The sequence below is a fragment of the Hemitrygon akajei genome, chromosome 14 (genome assembly GCF_048418815.1).
Source record: "Hemitrygon akajei chromosome 14, sHemAka1.3, whole genome shotgun sequence".
NCBI classification, from domain to species: Eukaryota; Metazoa; Chordata; class Chondrichthyes; order Myliobatiformes; family Dasyatidae; genus Hemitrygon; species Hemitrygon akajei.
The window spans coordinates 83,741,294-83,758,009 of record NC_133137.1 but is presented as its reverse complement, the minus strand read 5'-3'; the positions used below and the strand labels follow the sequence as shown (position 1 = coordinate 83,758,009).

Here is a 16,716-nt window from a genome sequence, read left to right as displayed (position 1 = left end):
AGTATATGTATTATGTTCGCCCTAGAGGAATAAAATTTCGCTTAGATGTATAAATGTGTATAGATTAATACCAATAAACAAACGATCTGTTTTGCATTTTATAGCCTAAAATAGGTTTTAAATGTTTTTATTTTATTTCCTTTGGTGCTGTACAGGTACGTAAAACCTGTATACCAATACATAAAGCCAAAACTGTCCAACATTGCTTGGGTTCTTTGTTTTTTTTTTGCAATTGTTTGTCAGTCTTTGTGTGTAGATTTTCAATGATTCTATTATTTCTTTGCTCTACTGTGAATGTCTGCAAGAAACTGAATCTCAAAGTAGTATATGGTGACATATATGTACCTTAAAAATAAATATACTTTGAACTATGGGTGCACTATAAATTGCTTGAATATTGAGCAGGCAACTTAGGCCTGCAAGAGTTAATATCAGTACCCAGATATCCAGGGAACTGAACTCTCAACCTTATGACTAAAAAGTATAGTAAGTAAAAGGTTTACACAAGCTTTACATCTTAAAACTGACTTGCGAAGCAGAAATAGTGATCAGTGAACAGGGTGGAATTTTTTCTGATGAAAGGAACACCTGCATTCCATGCCTCACTATTAAGTACCTGGAGGGACATCTCTTGAATGCTGTGATTATATTTGCCTCTACAACCTCTCCTGGCAATGCATTCGAGAGATCAACCACTTTCTCTAGTAAAAACTTGCCACCATAAAAATATGCCCTCTTGTTGTAACAACCCCGCTGTGGGTAAAGAATAATCTTTCTGCCCAATCTGTGCCTGTTATAATTTTATATACATTCATCAGGTCACCCCTCAGCAACCTTTGGTACAGGGAAAAGAAATCCAGCCTATCAAATCTCTTCATACAAAAGCCCTTCAATCCAGGCAACATCCTGGTGAACAGAGTGGTTTCTCTAATTAAGCAATGTCTTCTTTTTGACCTCTAAAGAGAAATGCACCTCTCATTTGGCACCTTTTTGATTTTATACACCTCAATGAATATAACCATGAGCCTCCTTGGTTTCATAAACAGCAACCTGAACCTATCCAGTCTTTACTCATAACTAAGATTTTTTCCAGGCATGGCAAGAGCTTCTTGAATCTCTGTACACTCTTCATATCCTAGAGAAAAAGATAAAATGAAATGCAATCTAATCTTTCCGATGATGTGGCGTCCAGAACTGTATGCAGTAGTTAAGCAGAAGCATAACTAGTGTTGATAATTCTTGTAGCCCTTACGTTTACATTTTATGGCATATATGGTATTGATATATTATGGGTGGCATAATACGCCACCCAAAATATACCAATACTACCAACACTAGCCTGCAGGTCATCCTTGGGCAAGGTGTACCACCCCGATCAGGGCCATGTGAACCCATGGGACCAGGTGGTGGATGACCTTATGAGCAGCTGGTACATTTCACAAGACCTGGTTATGCGACCACTGACGCCAGGTAGACCACCTCTGAAGAGTATTGATAATGGCCAAGGTCATCCATCTTATAAAGACATTGCTCAGAAGACAATGGCCGACCACTTCTGCAGAAAAATTTACCATGGCCATGAAAAAACTATGATCGCCCACTTCATATAACATAGCACATAACGAACAAGTGATTGGTATATTATTGTCACATGTAGCACAATACAGTGAATAGCTTGTCTTGCATACTGTTTATACAGATTAAATCATTACACAGTGCATTGAGCCAAAATAAGGTAAAACGATAACAACACAGAATAAAGTGTAAACGCTACTGAAAAGTGCAGTGCAGGTAAACAATAAAGTGCAAGATCATAATGAGGTAGATTCTGAGGCGAAAAGTCCATCTTATCATACAAAAGGTCCATTGATGAGTTTGGTAACAGTGGGATAGAGGCTGTCCTTGATTCTGGTGGCTGATAAGAGAAAAGCACATTTTTATTCACCTGTATTTGTGAACATAGTGCCCAAGAACCTCATTCCTCCAGATTTCACTCATTTATGGTGTCATTAGTCATGCAGGTTACAGAAACCACAGATACCACTGAGGCAGGGAATGACATTCTGACTGGTTACATCACGGCCTCATATGGAGCCTCCAAAGCACAGGATTGAAAGAGGCTGCAGAGTGTTGTAGATTCAGACAGTTCCATTACAAGCACAACACTCCCCACCATTGAGAACATCCTTAAGAGGTAGCACCTCAAGGAGGAAGCATCCACCATTGAAGATCTCATCACCTAGGTCATGTCTTCTTTGCATTACTACCATCAAGGAAGAGGTATAGGAGTCTGAAGACACACAGTCCTGAACCAGCATAGATAACTTCACTCACCTCGATGCTAAATTGATTCCACAAACTACAGATTCAGTTTTAAGGATTCGACAACTCATGTTCTCAGTATTATTCAGCTTGTTTTTTATTTGCAGTTCGCCTTCTTTTGCACATTTGTCAGTCCTTATGTATAGTTTTCATAAATTATATTGTATTCCTTTATTTTCCTGTAAATATCTGCAAGAAAATGCATTTCAAGATAGTATATGGTGACATATACGTACTTTGATAATAAATTTACCTTGACGGGACTCAATATTTTAAGAACAGGTTCTTCCCATCCACAACCAGATTTCTCAGTGATCCATTAATCCATGAACACTTGTTATTCATCTTCTGCGCTATTTTTTGTAACTTAATTTTTACGCTTTGCACTGTATTGCTGCCACAAAACATATTTCATGACATATGTCAGTGATAATAAGCCTGATTCTGATACTAAAAACTGCAAAGGCATTTAGGTATCAACCACTCTATAGACTTACTTTCTATCAAAGCTTCAGCCTGTTTTAGTTGCCAAATCAAGCTTAGATGTGTAAGCACTCTGGGCAACTTGGTTACTCTACAGACTCTGTAACTCTGGTACAGACTTACCCCAGGTTCCATACTTCCAGAATTCTTGACCCTGACGATGCCTCTGGCTGGAGATTGACAAGTAACATTTCACTACTTACCATCACAAGGAATGAATTAAAGTTTATCTTTAGGACTCACCAGAAGGGCTCTGGGGGAGCATTCTGTATCTATTACCATTTCCAGTAATACAAAGCCAAATTTATAAGTAAACAACCTGTGGATATTAAGCTAGTGGATGAAGAGGAGTTATTAAATCTTTTTATCTTGCATCACCTTACATTTCTCGAGCAACTTTCTGCAGATGTACTATGGAGTGCATTTTGACCGGTTACATTGCTGCTTGGTATGGAGGCTCCAATGTACAGGATCAAAAGAGACTGCAAAGGATTGTAGACTCATTCAGCACAGTCTCCCTACCATCATCAGCATTCTTCAAAAGGCAGTGCATTAAGTTGGTCTCCACCATAAAGTATGCTTATTATCCAGGACATGCCCCCTTCTTATTACTGGCATCAGGAAGGTGGTACAGGAGCCTGAGGATGCACACTCAACATTAAAAAAACAGCTTCTTAACTTCTGCCATCAGATTTCTATATGGTCCATTAATGCTATGTATTTTGCTTTTTTTGCACTATTTATTTAGTCTTTTATATATTTCTTATTGTAACTTACAGTGGCATGTAAAAGTCTGGGCACTCCTGGTCAAAATTTCTGTTACTGTGAATAGCTAAGCGACTAAGAGATGACCTGATTTCCAAAAGGCGTAAAGATGACACATTTCTTTAATATTTTAAGCAAGATTACGTTTTGACTTCCATCTTTTAGTTTCAAAATAACAAAAAAGGAAAAGGGTCTGAAGCAAAAGTTTGGGCACCCTGTATGGTCAGTACTTAGTAACACCCCCTTTGGAAAGTATCACAGCTTGTAAACACTTTCCGTAGCCAGCTAAGAGTCTTTCAACACACACAAAATGCTGGTGGAACACAGCAGGCCAGGCAGCATCTATAGGGAGGCGCGGTCGACGTTTCGGGCCAAGACCCTTCGTCCTGACGGGTCTCGGCCCAAAACATCGACAGCGCTTCTCCCTATAGATGCTGCCTGGCCTGCTGTGTTCCACCAGCATTTTGTGTGTGTTGTTGTTTGAATTTCCAGCATCTGCAGATTTCCTTGTTTGCTCGCTCTTTAAGAGTCTTTCAATTCTTCTTTGGGGGATTTTCATCTATTTTTCCTTGCAAAAGCCTTCTAGTTCTGTGAGATTCTTGGGCCATCTTGCATGCACTGCTCTTTTGAGGTCTATCCACAGATTTTCGATGATGTTTAGGTCGGGGGACTGTGAGGGCCATGGCAAAACCTTCAGCTTACGCCTCTTGAGGTAGTCCATTGTGGATTCTGAGGTGTGTTTAGGATCATTATCCTGTTGTAGAAGCCACCCTCTTTTCATCTTCAGCGTTTTTACAGTGTGATGTTTGCTTCCAGAATTTGCTGGTATTTAATTGAATTCATTCTTCCCTCTACCAGTGAAATGTTCCCCATGCCACTGGCGGCAACACAAGCCCAAAGCATGATCGATCCACCCGTGCTTACAGTTGGAGGTGTTCTTTTCATGGAATTCTGCAGCCTTTTTTCTCCAAACATACATCTGCTTATTGTGGCCAAAAAATTCTATTTCAACTTCATCAGTCCACAGGACTCGTTTCCAAAATGCATCAGGCTTCTTTAGATAAACACAAAGTACACTGCAGATGCTGGGGTCAAATTCAGATGTTCCTTTGCAAACATCTGACGCTGAATTTTGTGGTGAGGATGCAGGAAAGGTTTTCTTCTGATGACTCTTCCATGAAGGTCATATTTGTGCAGGTGTCGCTGCACAGTAGAACAGTGAACCACCATTCTAGAGTCTGCTAAATCTTCCTGAAGGTCTTATGCAGTCAAACGGGGGTTTTGATTTGCCTTTCTAGCAGTCCTACGAGCAGTTCTCTCAGAACGTTTTCTTGGTCTTCCGGACCTCAACTTGACCTCCACCGTTCCTGTTAACTGCCATTTCTTAATTACATTATGAACTGAGGAAACAGGTACCTGAAAACACTTTGCTATCTTCTTATAGCCTTCTCCTGCTTTGTGGCATCATTTATTTTAATTTTCAGAGTGCTAGACAGCTGCTTAGAGGAGCCCATGGCTGCTGATTGTTGGGACAATGTTTGAGGAGTCAGGGTATTTATAAAGCTATGAAATTTGAATCACCTGGCCTTTCCTAACGATGACTGCGAACAAGCCATGGCCCTAACAAGCTAATTAAGGTCTGAGACCTTGGTAAAAGTTATCTGAGAGCTCAAATCTCTTGGGGTGCCCAAAATTTTGCATGGTGCTCCTTTCCTTTTTTTCACTCTAAAATTGTACAAAACAAAAAAATAATACACGAATCTTGCTTAAAATGTTGAAAAGAATGTTTTATCTTTAACTTTATGACTTTTGGAGATCAGTTCATCTTCTACTCACTTAACTATTCACAGTAACAGAAATTTTGATCAGGGTGCCCAAACTTTTGCATGCCACTGTAAGAGTAATTTTTTAAATGCATTGAACTATACTACTGCCATGAACATGAAATTTCACAACACATGTGAGTAATAATAAACCTGATCATTGAAATCTATTTGCTAGTTTTCACCTCTCAGCCCTAAGACTTCCATGTCAACTGCATCCTTGCTGAAAGCCATTCTGCTTGGCCTGTTAAAACTTTTTATAGTATTTTGTGTTTTATTTTAGATTTCCAGCATCAGCTGTTTTGTTTCTATTTTCACCCTTTTCATGCCCTTACATTTATGAATCAACTCACTGTTAAAAGAACTGTGCCCTGTGGGACTGCAGTTGTGAGAACCTCCTTTGCACACCTTCCCGACTTGGAAGTGGATGAGATGCCCTTCATCATCACTGGTTCTAAATCTTTAAGTCCCTATCTAGCAGTACTGTGACAGTACCTTCACCAGGAGGTCCAAAGTAGATTGAGATGTCTCACATCACTTTCTCTGAGACAGATGAGTGCGCCTCAATGGTGATGCCCTTACCATAAAAAATAAATAATAAAAATTCCATTATTCTACCTCAGTGCACTGTGCAAGACAAGGTTTTCAATGCATCTTGGTACATATAATAATAAACCAGTATCAACACATACAGCATTAAAGAGATAAAAGAAAGATACAGAGATTAGCTTTATTTGTCACATGTACATCAAAACATCCAGTGAAATGCGTCATTTGTGTCAAATCAAACCAGCAAGGATTTTGCTGGGGGCAGCCTGCAAGTGACACCACAACTTACCGACCTCAACCTAACATACATCTTTGGAATGTGGGAGAAAACTAGAGCACCTGGAAAAAAACCCATGCAGTTATGGGGAGAATGTTTTACAGACAGCAGCAGAAATCAAACCCTGATTGGTGGTTGTGAATATGTTAAATATTACGCTACCATGCTGCCCGTACCATTATTCTTAATCAGTTTTGTACCCGTGCTGTAGCTTTCACTGAATGGTACACTTGGACTTTTAATGCAGATTGTTTTCCTCACTTAGATGAATGGACTCATACTTGTACTCAGCCTCTGTAATCTTGTCCACTCATTCCAAGTAAGAAATTGCCTAACTTTTCATGCATAGCCTCCTCCAGATTGATCAGCCCTCTGCATGCCTTCACCAGTATATGTTTGCCAGGAGCAACGTCAGCAGCAATGTTGGCAGCCAGAAGTAGCCCCATTAGCTGGGGATACCATCGATGCATCCAGTGTTCAGGCATCATGGCGCCACATGCAGTGGGATCTAGAAGAGGAAAGAGGTACTGTCAATGGGAACAGGGCTGGTAGCCCTGGGCAAACTTAGTGCTCTTTATTGAGTTGGCTAGCCGTCAAAAGAAATAGATATTACAGAAAGAATAGTAAAACACAGGAAAGCAAACATGATCATTTTTTGTACATTAAAAAAGTACAGTTGCATCAAAATAGACTACAGCTATAAAAGTAATGCAGATGACTTAAGAAAATAGTGTAAATATATAAATTCTACTGTATTTACCATTGTTGATGCATATATTTCAGCTAGCAGGTTCCCTATCATTTATACAATACAGCAAGTGTCCATATTAAAGACTCAGAATTAAGACTTTAAGAACTATGGTAAATAATTACATATTTTAACAATATTATTTTTTCTGCAATTCCTTCAAGCAAAGAGTTAGAAATTAACTTGCAATTTATCCGTCAGAATGTATCTAATATATTGATAATTTAGTTTGCACATTTGAAGTATATATATATATATATTACACACATATACAGACAATAGTGTTGTTCCACTTACATGTAATCAATGCCAGTTGTAATATGTTTGAATCAGTGTTTTAAGTTATTTTAAATGTTTTTGCCAGTGTTTTCTACTCTGCTGACATGTTTTAAAATCCAAATGACTCCAGCCACAATCAAAGTGTACATTGAAGCATTTGTTTCTGTTCATTTCTATTTGAAACCATAAAAAAGTCAAAATAGCATTTTTATTTTGGGATATATTAGCTACTTAGCCATATTATTAAAACAAAGGCCAAAATCTCATGACAAAACCACAAAGCAAACTGGTCCAACCCCCACCTTACCCCAGTTCAAACACCTTGACTTTTAACCAACATAATGTGTTATTCATAATCAAGGAGTCTGCAATTCCAGCATAGTTTCTACCATTTAATGTGTTGAAAAAACTGAAGGATCAATAATTCCTATGAATATATTCAGCTGCAAACTGGTGTAATTGACAGAGTAAAAGGTAAAATGATTAATCTATTTTTTTCTGCAAATTATCTACCATGATCCACCCTGGTATTGTTAATTGTGAAGGAAGAACAAATGTGTACTAATATTAAACAATATTTGCTAGTTTTCCTTTTGTTGTACTTCAATAAACTCATTTTAATATTTTATTCTCACTAATGTAACTCAAGTGTGATAGCACTGATCTACCTGCCTTCTTCAATTTACATGTGTAAGTTTAGGAAGAAAGCATGCACTTAGGTTTGATGCTAGTATTCTATCAGCCTGGTCAATTTTGTTCAAAGGGAAATACAGTCCAATTACCTCTTTTGTTTTTTAAAGTTACTGAGTAAGATTATCAGAATAGTGACCTGGGAAAAATTATAATACTCTGAAATTTTAGACCAAAATCTGCCAAAGATGTTATAAAATCAACCTTTAAAATTGTCACATCATGGCTACACAGCAACAACCAGAATCAACCTACATAATGAGAGAAGGCAGAATATCGACCAACTGTTCTAAAACATTTTCAGGAAATTTGTGGAAAATTACTGAGGCGTTTGCTTCAATTTGGTACAGGACCGTGTTCAAATCTCATTGCTTCCAATACTAAAATATAAACACGAGCACGACAATTCTAAAAATTGGGCTGGTTTTCAATTTCAATTGGTTTCCTGATTCTGTAACTTTTAGTAACAAAATACCATGTATATATTTTTAGATCTTTTCCCAAATGCTTTAGACAAAATTATAAGTGACCTTTTTATAATACAGTGGTCATTTTAAAAGTTTGTTTTTAATACAGCGGACATTTTAAAATTTCACGAATGTTCTTCACATCACTTTTTAAAAAGAAGGCAGACATCTTAAAGCAATACTGATTCTGGGATGGTTCTTCTATCAGTCTGAGGATTTCCATAATGCTGGGGACCATACGGACTTGAATGTGGATATTGTGTTTGTACATGTGCATCGGAATATTTATAGATATTACTGCCAGTTACAGGCACACCTGGGTAGCTAAAGTCAGGGATGGGAGTCTGTTGTGCATTCCGGAAACTTGGTGATCTCTGCATATTTCCTCTGGACCTTGTATCAGTTTCCTGGCTCCACTGCCGTTCATATTGCTCTTGCCATTTTTTGTAATCGTGTTGATATTCTGGTGAATGCTGCTGTGCACCTTCATACAGAACTGCATGCCTTATGTAATTTGTTGTGTTTATTGAATCATATTGTCCACTGCGATCTAAAGTGGGTATTGCAGTTCTGAAAGGCTGTGAAGAGTTAGAAAACTGACGACCAATGGTGCGGGAGTTCATACTGGCCTCTTCATAGTTTGGCATATGTGCTACCTTTGTAACATATGGCCGATTGTCATGACTAGGCCGGCCTCCAGACATATTATAACTGTACTGTGACGATGCAGGCATGTCTTTAGGTCTGGTTGGTGAGTACTGAGGGAGGTTACCATGATACTCAGGAGGACCATTGTAGGAAGGTGGAGAAGAGGGCTGTCGCTTTACTGTAGACCTTTGGTTAGAATTTACTGATGCAGAATGAGTCCGTGCAGGCCGTGCTTGAGAACCTGCGCTGGCACTGATTGCCTTGTTTGGAAACTGTGCAGATGACATCTTTGAGAGACTTGTATTTTTCAATGTAGCTGCTTTAGAGAATGAATTATTTTGTGCTATATTCAATTCCCTATTTTCTATCATTTCCTCCGCACATATCTCATATTCATGATTAACTCCAGGAACATTGTCATATTCCGAAGCATTTGAGTCTCTCTTTGTCTCATCAACTTCAATAATCAGTCCCTTTGTCCTGTCTAAAAACACATCCATCTCCTCTGGACTAGAATGGGAACTTGGTGCATTGTAACTTCCAGTTCTGCCCCTGCTGCCATCTGCAGAATGTTTGGAAATAGCTTCTGAGATTTTCTGACCTGAAGGTTTGTTCCACTTTGGTGCAAACTCCTTTCTGACATTTGAATTTGCATTTGAGTTCTGGTTGGCTGTGGCATTGTAAAGCTGTTTGGGATTGCCATGTGTTGGTACACGCTGTGATGGCAGCCCATGCTGCTTTAGCACATCAAGGTCTGGCAAGACTTTCACCTTGCCTCCTTGATTTTCCACAAACCCTGTCTTTTGGGATTTCACAGTTGGCTTTTCCAAAGAGCTTTTCTTGGGCCTGATATCAGGCTGTTTCTCCTGGTGTTTCTCTGGTGAAGCCTTTTTATCTTTTCTCCTTGAAGCTGTTGGTCCTCCTTTAATTACGTTATTCTGTCCATTGGTCATGTGATTGAGAACCGGTGGCTCATGGCACTCAGCAGGCAGTTGGCCAAGTGATTTTTGTGGAAATTCTTCAGGTTTACCTGAAAATAATTGGTATAGAAAAATATTGTTACATTGACTCATCCATTTCATACAGCTGAATATTATTTCTTGACAAGCAGGCAATCCAGATAAGAAATATATATAACTGATAGCAAAAAGCAGGAACAACAGTAAGTATTTTCCAATTCTTTGTGATTTTCTCAATATGAGCCTCCAAAGTTGTTCCTGTGAGAGTGGTCTGTGACAGGTTGAGAAAGTAGAATGATACCTTAAGTAGTTACTTCAATGTTTCCAACATGTTTGGTAACATCTCAATGTCAACTATTTTATACAAAGTATTTCAATCATTAATTGATCATAAATTACAAGGTTGCATACTTTAAAATATGAACATGAGAGGTCATAGCTTGGGACAACTATCCCAGATGCAGAATCATCTAGACATAGATCAGAAACTAACCTTCAAAATACTCTTATCAAGTTTATGGGGCAGATTACTTCAGCTTTAAGGCATTGTCTTGGCAACAAGAATAATATGTTGCCTTTTGACAACAAAAGCACATTATACACAAATGATGCTGTAAGTCATATAGTCCAATAGCAAGACTGAGATTTATTTTAATTGGAAATACAGTATGCTTCAAGTTCACCAGATTCGTCAGTGAATAAGAACATTACATTGCTATTATTTTGAGTACTAAAAGCCCACAAGTTTTCATCATTTGCTGTGTTGGTTTAGTCACAGTTAACAGGTGCTTTAAATGAAATCCAGGTCTTGGAATAGCAATCAACAAAAATAAATTAACACAAATGAAGATCCTATCCCAGTTCCAATAGTCCAAAGACCAGGTGTGCAAGCCAAGAGTAAAATAAATTGTATATTGGTAACCTTTATTTTAAAGTATTGATTAATTAAAATGGAGGACAAAATCAGTTAGAATGTGTCTCCAGTAAATAAAGCAATAAAGACCAAGTTAGCAAGAAGTGAAGGTGACCACATACAAGGGTGGTAGGGGTAGTATTCTCAGAAAACAGCCCTTATCAAAATCTGTGCATGATTTTTAAAAATGCAAGTTAAAACAAGTAATGTTGTCTACCTTTCTTTGTATTTTTTCACATAAATTCTAAGAGTGAATTTTATTCTACATCTGAAATTTTTGGGTAGTGATTTGTGAATTCCATGAGGACAAATTTTCCACCACCCAAACAGCTGCAACACAGAGGTAATTTGTATAGATGCATCAGTTTTAGCGCATTCACTGCAGTACAGGGGCAACCGGTTAAGACTATCGAGATTAGCATCTAATCAAGAATGATGCCATCAAAGGTGCAGGACGAAATTGACTCTGGGAAATTCGGGTTGAAGGACTGAAATTCTCCAGCATCTTAGATGACAATCATCAATTATTCTAGCACTGGATAAATTAAATAAGAATAGAAAAAAAAAGATGGCATTTGGGGGAAAGTCAAGCTGATCCAACATCACAGTTGGAAACTGATCAAATAGATTAGTCATCCATCTGTGATACTAGAGCTTTTTCCCCCCTCTCTCTGGGACTTATGAACCTGCCCACCCTGAAATGCTGGCCATGTCTACATTCTCTATATTCTGCACCTCCGATATTTATTTTTGTCTCTGTCACTCTGTAAACATGCCCAATCACTCATTGATCAGGTTAGCTTGTTTACAGTTCATCCCAACATGATCATCTGGTTTTACCCTATTAGCTATATCCTCCTCTACCTAACTTCATTGCAGCTTAAAAAAAACGCCTCTATTCTCTCCTTCCCAGTTCTGACAAAAGGTCTTTAATCTGAAACATTAATTGTTTCTCTTTCCTCAGATGCAGCCTGATCTGCTGAGCATTTATGGCATCTCCCATATTGGTTTTAGATCTGCAGCTTCTAGTTTTTAATTTTTTAACTGCTCATCTATCGCAGTGTCAATACATGGAATATAGAAAACAAAGAAACATAGATAACCTACAGCACAATACAGGCCCTTCGGCCCACAAAGTTGTGCCCAACATGTCCCTACCTTAGAAATTACTAGGCTTACCTATAGCCCTCTATTTTACCAAGCTCCATGTACCTATCTAAAAGCCTCTTAAAAGACCCAATCATATCCGCCTCCACCACTGTTGCCGGCAGCCCATTCCATGCACTCACCACTCCGAGTAAAAAACTTACCCCTGATATCTCACCTATACCTACTCCCCAGCACCTTAAACCTGTGTCCTCTTGTGGCAACCATTTCAGCCCTGGGAAAAAGCCTCTGACTATCCACACGATCAATGCCTCTCATCATCTTGTACACCTCTATCAGATCACCACTCATCCTCCTTCGCTCCAAGGAGAAAAGGCCGAGTTCACTCAACCTATTCTCATAAGACATGCTCCCCAATCCAGGCAACATCCTTGTAAATCTCCTCCGCACCCTTTCTATGGCTTCCACATCCTTCCTGTAGTAAGGCGACCAGAACTGAGCACAGTACGCCAAGTGGTGTCTGAGCAGGGTCCTATATAGCTGCAACATTACCTCTTGGCTCCTAAATTCAATTCCATGATTGATAAAGGCCAATACACCATATGCCTTCTTAACCACAGAGTCAACCTGTGCAGCTGCTTTGAGCGTCCTATGGACTGGGACTCTGATCCTCCACACTGCCAAGAGTCTTACCATTAATGCTATATTCTGCCATCATATCTGACCCACCAAAATGAACCACATCACACTTATCTGGGCTGAACTCCATCTGCCACTTCTCAGCTCAGTTTTGCATCTTATCGATGTTCCGCTGTAACCTCTGACAGCCTTCCACACTATCCACAACACCTCCAACTTCCTCATCCAGGTCATTTATAAAAATCACGAAGAGTAAGGGTCTCAGAACAGATTCCTGAGGCACTCCACTAGTGACCGACCTCCATGCAGAATATGACCCGTCCACAACCACTCTTTGCCTTCTGTGGACAAGCCAGTTCTGAACCCACAAAGCAACATTCCTTTGGAACCCATGCCTCCTTACTTTCTCAATAAGCTTTGCATGGGGTACCTTATCAAATGCCTTGCTGAAATCCATATACACTGCATCTACTGCTCTTTCTTCATCAATGTGCTTAGACACATCCTCAAAAAATTCATTTAGGCTTGTAAGGCATGACCTGCCCTTGACAAAGCCATGCTGACTACTCATAATCATATCATACCTCTCCAAATGTTCACAAATCCTGCCTCTCAGGATCTTCTCCATCAACTTATCGACCACTGAGGTAATACTCACTGGTCTATAATTTCCTAGGCCATCTCTACTCCCTTTCTTGAATAAAGGAACAACATCTGCAACCCTCCAATCCCCCAGAACCTCTTCTGTCCCCATTGATGATGCAAAGATCATCGCCAGAGGCTCAGCAATCTCCTCCCTCGCCTCCCACGGGTAGCCTGGGGTACATTTTGTCCAGTCCCAGTGACTTATCCAACTTGATGCTTTCCAAAAGCTCCAGCACATCCTCTTCCTTAATATCTACATGCTCAAGCTTTTCAGTCTGCTGCAAGTCATCACAACAATCACTAAGATCCTTTTCCATAGTGAATACTAAAGTAAAGTATTCATTAAGTATCTCTGCTATTTCTTCCGGTTCCATACACACTTTCCCACTGTCACACCTGATAGGTCCTATTCTTTCTCATCTTATCCTCTTGCTCTTCGCATACTTGTAGAATGCCTTGAGGGTTTTCCTTAATTCTGCCCGCGAAGGCCTTCTCATGGACCCTTCTGGCTCTCCTGATTTCCTTAAGCTCCTTCCTAGTAGCCTTATAATCTTCTAGATCTCTAACACTGCCTAGCTCCCTGAACCTTTTGTAAGCTCTTCTTTTCTTCTTGACTAGATTTATTACAACCTTTGTACACCACTGTTCCTGTACCCTACCATAACTTCCCTGTCTCACTGGAATGTATCTATACAGAACTCTACACAGATATCCCTTGAATATTTGCCACACTTCTCCCATACTTTTCTCTGAGAACATCTTTTTCCATTTTAAGCCTCCAATTTCCAGCCTGATAGCCTCATAATTCCCCTTACTCCAATTACACACTTTTCTAACTTGTCTGTTCCTATCTCTCTCCAATGCAATTGTAAAGGAGATAGAATTATGATCACTATCTCCAAAATGCTCTCCCACTGAGAAATCTGACACCTGACCAGGTTCATTTCCCAATACCAAATCAAGTACAGCCTCTCCTCTTGTAGGCTTATCTACATACTGTGTCAAGAAGCCTTCCCGAACACACCTAACAAACTCCACCCTATCTAAACCCCTTGCTCTAGGGAGATGCCAATCGATGTTTGGGAAATTAAAATCTCCCATCAAGACAACTCTGTTATTATCACACCTTTCCAGGATCTGTTTCCGTATCTGCTCCTCGATATCCCTGCTACTATTGGGCGGCCTATAAAAAACACCCAGTAAAGTTATTGACCCCTTCCTGTTCCTAACGTCCACCCACAGAGACCCCATAGACAATCCCTCTGTGGCATCCACCTTTTCTGCAGCCGTGACACTATCTCTGACCAACAGTGCCATGCCCCCACCTCTTTTGTCTACCTCTCTGTCTTTTCTGAAACATCTAAAACCTGGCACTTGAAGTAACCATTCCTGTCCCTGAGCCATCCAAATCTCTATAACGGCCACCATACCATATCTCCAAGTACTGTGTTACATACTCACAGTTTCAACATGGGACAGTGGGATGATGTAATTGTCTCATGACTGTGGGTTGATGTTATGTCACGTGATGGCATGTTCCAAACAGTACTTAAACAAAACACGCGACTGTGACGCAGTTCTCATTTTTATTTTTGTGCAACGTTGTTGTTGCTGGTTGGAGGTGTGCAGGCTGCACCAGTTTTGTTTGCTGCACATTTATTTTTCCCTAAGAGTCCAGTATCGGAGAGTGAAAGCATTACCAGAGTTATCAGAGTTGAAAGGACTGGATAAAGTTAATGTCATTCAGCGTCTTGGGAATGATAGACCTTTGTGACTTCATTCAGGAATTGTGGCATGCACATTTGAGTTAAACCCCTACAAGGTCGAGAAGGTTTGTGCAGTGACCACCCTCCAGTGATTTCTTCGAACAAGGCACCTCGCGGCTGTGGGATCGGCAGATTCGTTGTTACTTCGAAGGAATCATTTCGATGAAGTGTCTCCTTAATGACTGTATAAATCACAAGGACTTTTGAATTTATCACTTTAAGACTGTGCTTGAAAGAGAACTTGTTAAGAACAGGTTCTACATTTGACTGTTTGTTCGATATTGCTGCTTAACTGTCAACTTCCGGCTAAGTTAGTCGTTTGTTTACTTTTCTAAGATTTGAGCAGAGGTTAACAAATCTCGGGATTTGTTTTTGAACCCTGTCTCAGTTTCATATCGATTGCTGTTGCATTCGTAACAACTGATCCACACTCTAAGCTCATCCACTTTGTTCACAACACTCCTTGTGTTAAAATAGACACATCTCAAGCCTTCGGTCTGAGTGCGTCCCTTCTCTATCACCTGCCTATCCTCCCTCTCGCACTGTCTACAAGCTTTCTCTATTTGTGAGCTAACCTCCTCCTCCCCAGTCTCTTCAGTTCGGTTCCCACCCCCCAACAATTCTGGCTTAAACTCTCCCCTGTAGCCTTAGCAAACCTCCCCGCCAGGATATTGGTCCCCCTGGGATTCAAGAGCAACCCGTCCTTTTTGTACAGGTCACACCCGCCCCAAAAGAGGTCCCAATGATCCAGAAATCTGAATCTCTGCCCCCTGCTCCGATCCCTCAGCCACGCATTTATCCCCCATCTCACTCTATTCCTATTCTCACTGTTGCGTGGCACAGGCAGTAATCCCGAGATTACTACCTTTGCGGTTCTGCTTCTCAACTTCCTTCCTAACTCCCTGTAGTCTTTTTTTCAGGATCTCTTCCCTTTTTCTACCTATGTCATTGGTACCAATATGTACCATGACCTCTGGCTGTTCTCCCTTCCAGTGCAGGATATCTTGGACGTGATCGGAAACATCCCAGACCCTGGCACTAGGGAGGCAAACTACCATCCATGCTTCTTTCCTGCATCCACAGAATCACTTGTCTGTGCCCCTAACCATAGAGTCCCCTATCACTACTGCCTTCCTCTTCCTTTCTCTACCCTTCTGAGCCACAGGGCCAGACTCTGTGCCAGAGGCGTGGCCACTGCCTCTCCCCCCAGGTTGGTTGTTCCCCCCCCCACAACAGTACTTAAACAGGAGTACTTATTATCAAGGGGTACAGCCACAGGGGTACTCTCTAGTACCTGACTCTTGCCCTTCCCCCTCCTGACTGTGACCCAATTGTCCATCTCCCGTGGCCCTGGTGTGACCAACTCCTCTCTATCACCTCCTCACTCTCCCTGACCAGGCGAAGGTCATCGAGCTTCAAATATGGCTGTCCAAGAGGCTGGGAGACTCCAGGACACCCCACATCTGACACTGAACACAGAAAACTGGCCTCACACACATACTTCCAACCTTGCCTCGTCCCATTACCAGCTAAGCCTGTTGAGCCAAAGCCCAACCACTCTGCTGCCTCTCACTCCGCTGCCCGCTGGATATGGTGGTCTTTTTAAACCTTCCGCGCTCTAGTGGCTGACGTCATG

At 40.5% G+C, this 16,716-nt stretch overlaps 1 protein-coding gene across 13 annotated transcripts in view; it reads right to left on the bottom strand.

The window, feature by feature from the left end:
* Positions 1-6,109: 6,109 nt before the first annotated feature.
* Positions 6,110-16,716, bottom strand: part of usp6nl (USP6 N-terminal like) — a 234,856-nt gene continuing 224,249 nt past the window's right edge. For all 13 annotated transcript variants that reach the window (XM_073066490.1, XM_073066492.1, XM_073066496.1 and 10 more), the window contains one exon: positions 6,110-10,081. In XM_073066490.1, the coding sequence (XP_072922591.1) occupies positions 8,574-10,081 (1,508 nt within the window). In that variant the 3' untranslated portion in view covers positions 6,110-8,573. The remainder of the gene's footprint in view (positions 10,082-16,716) is intronic.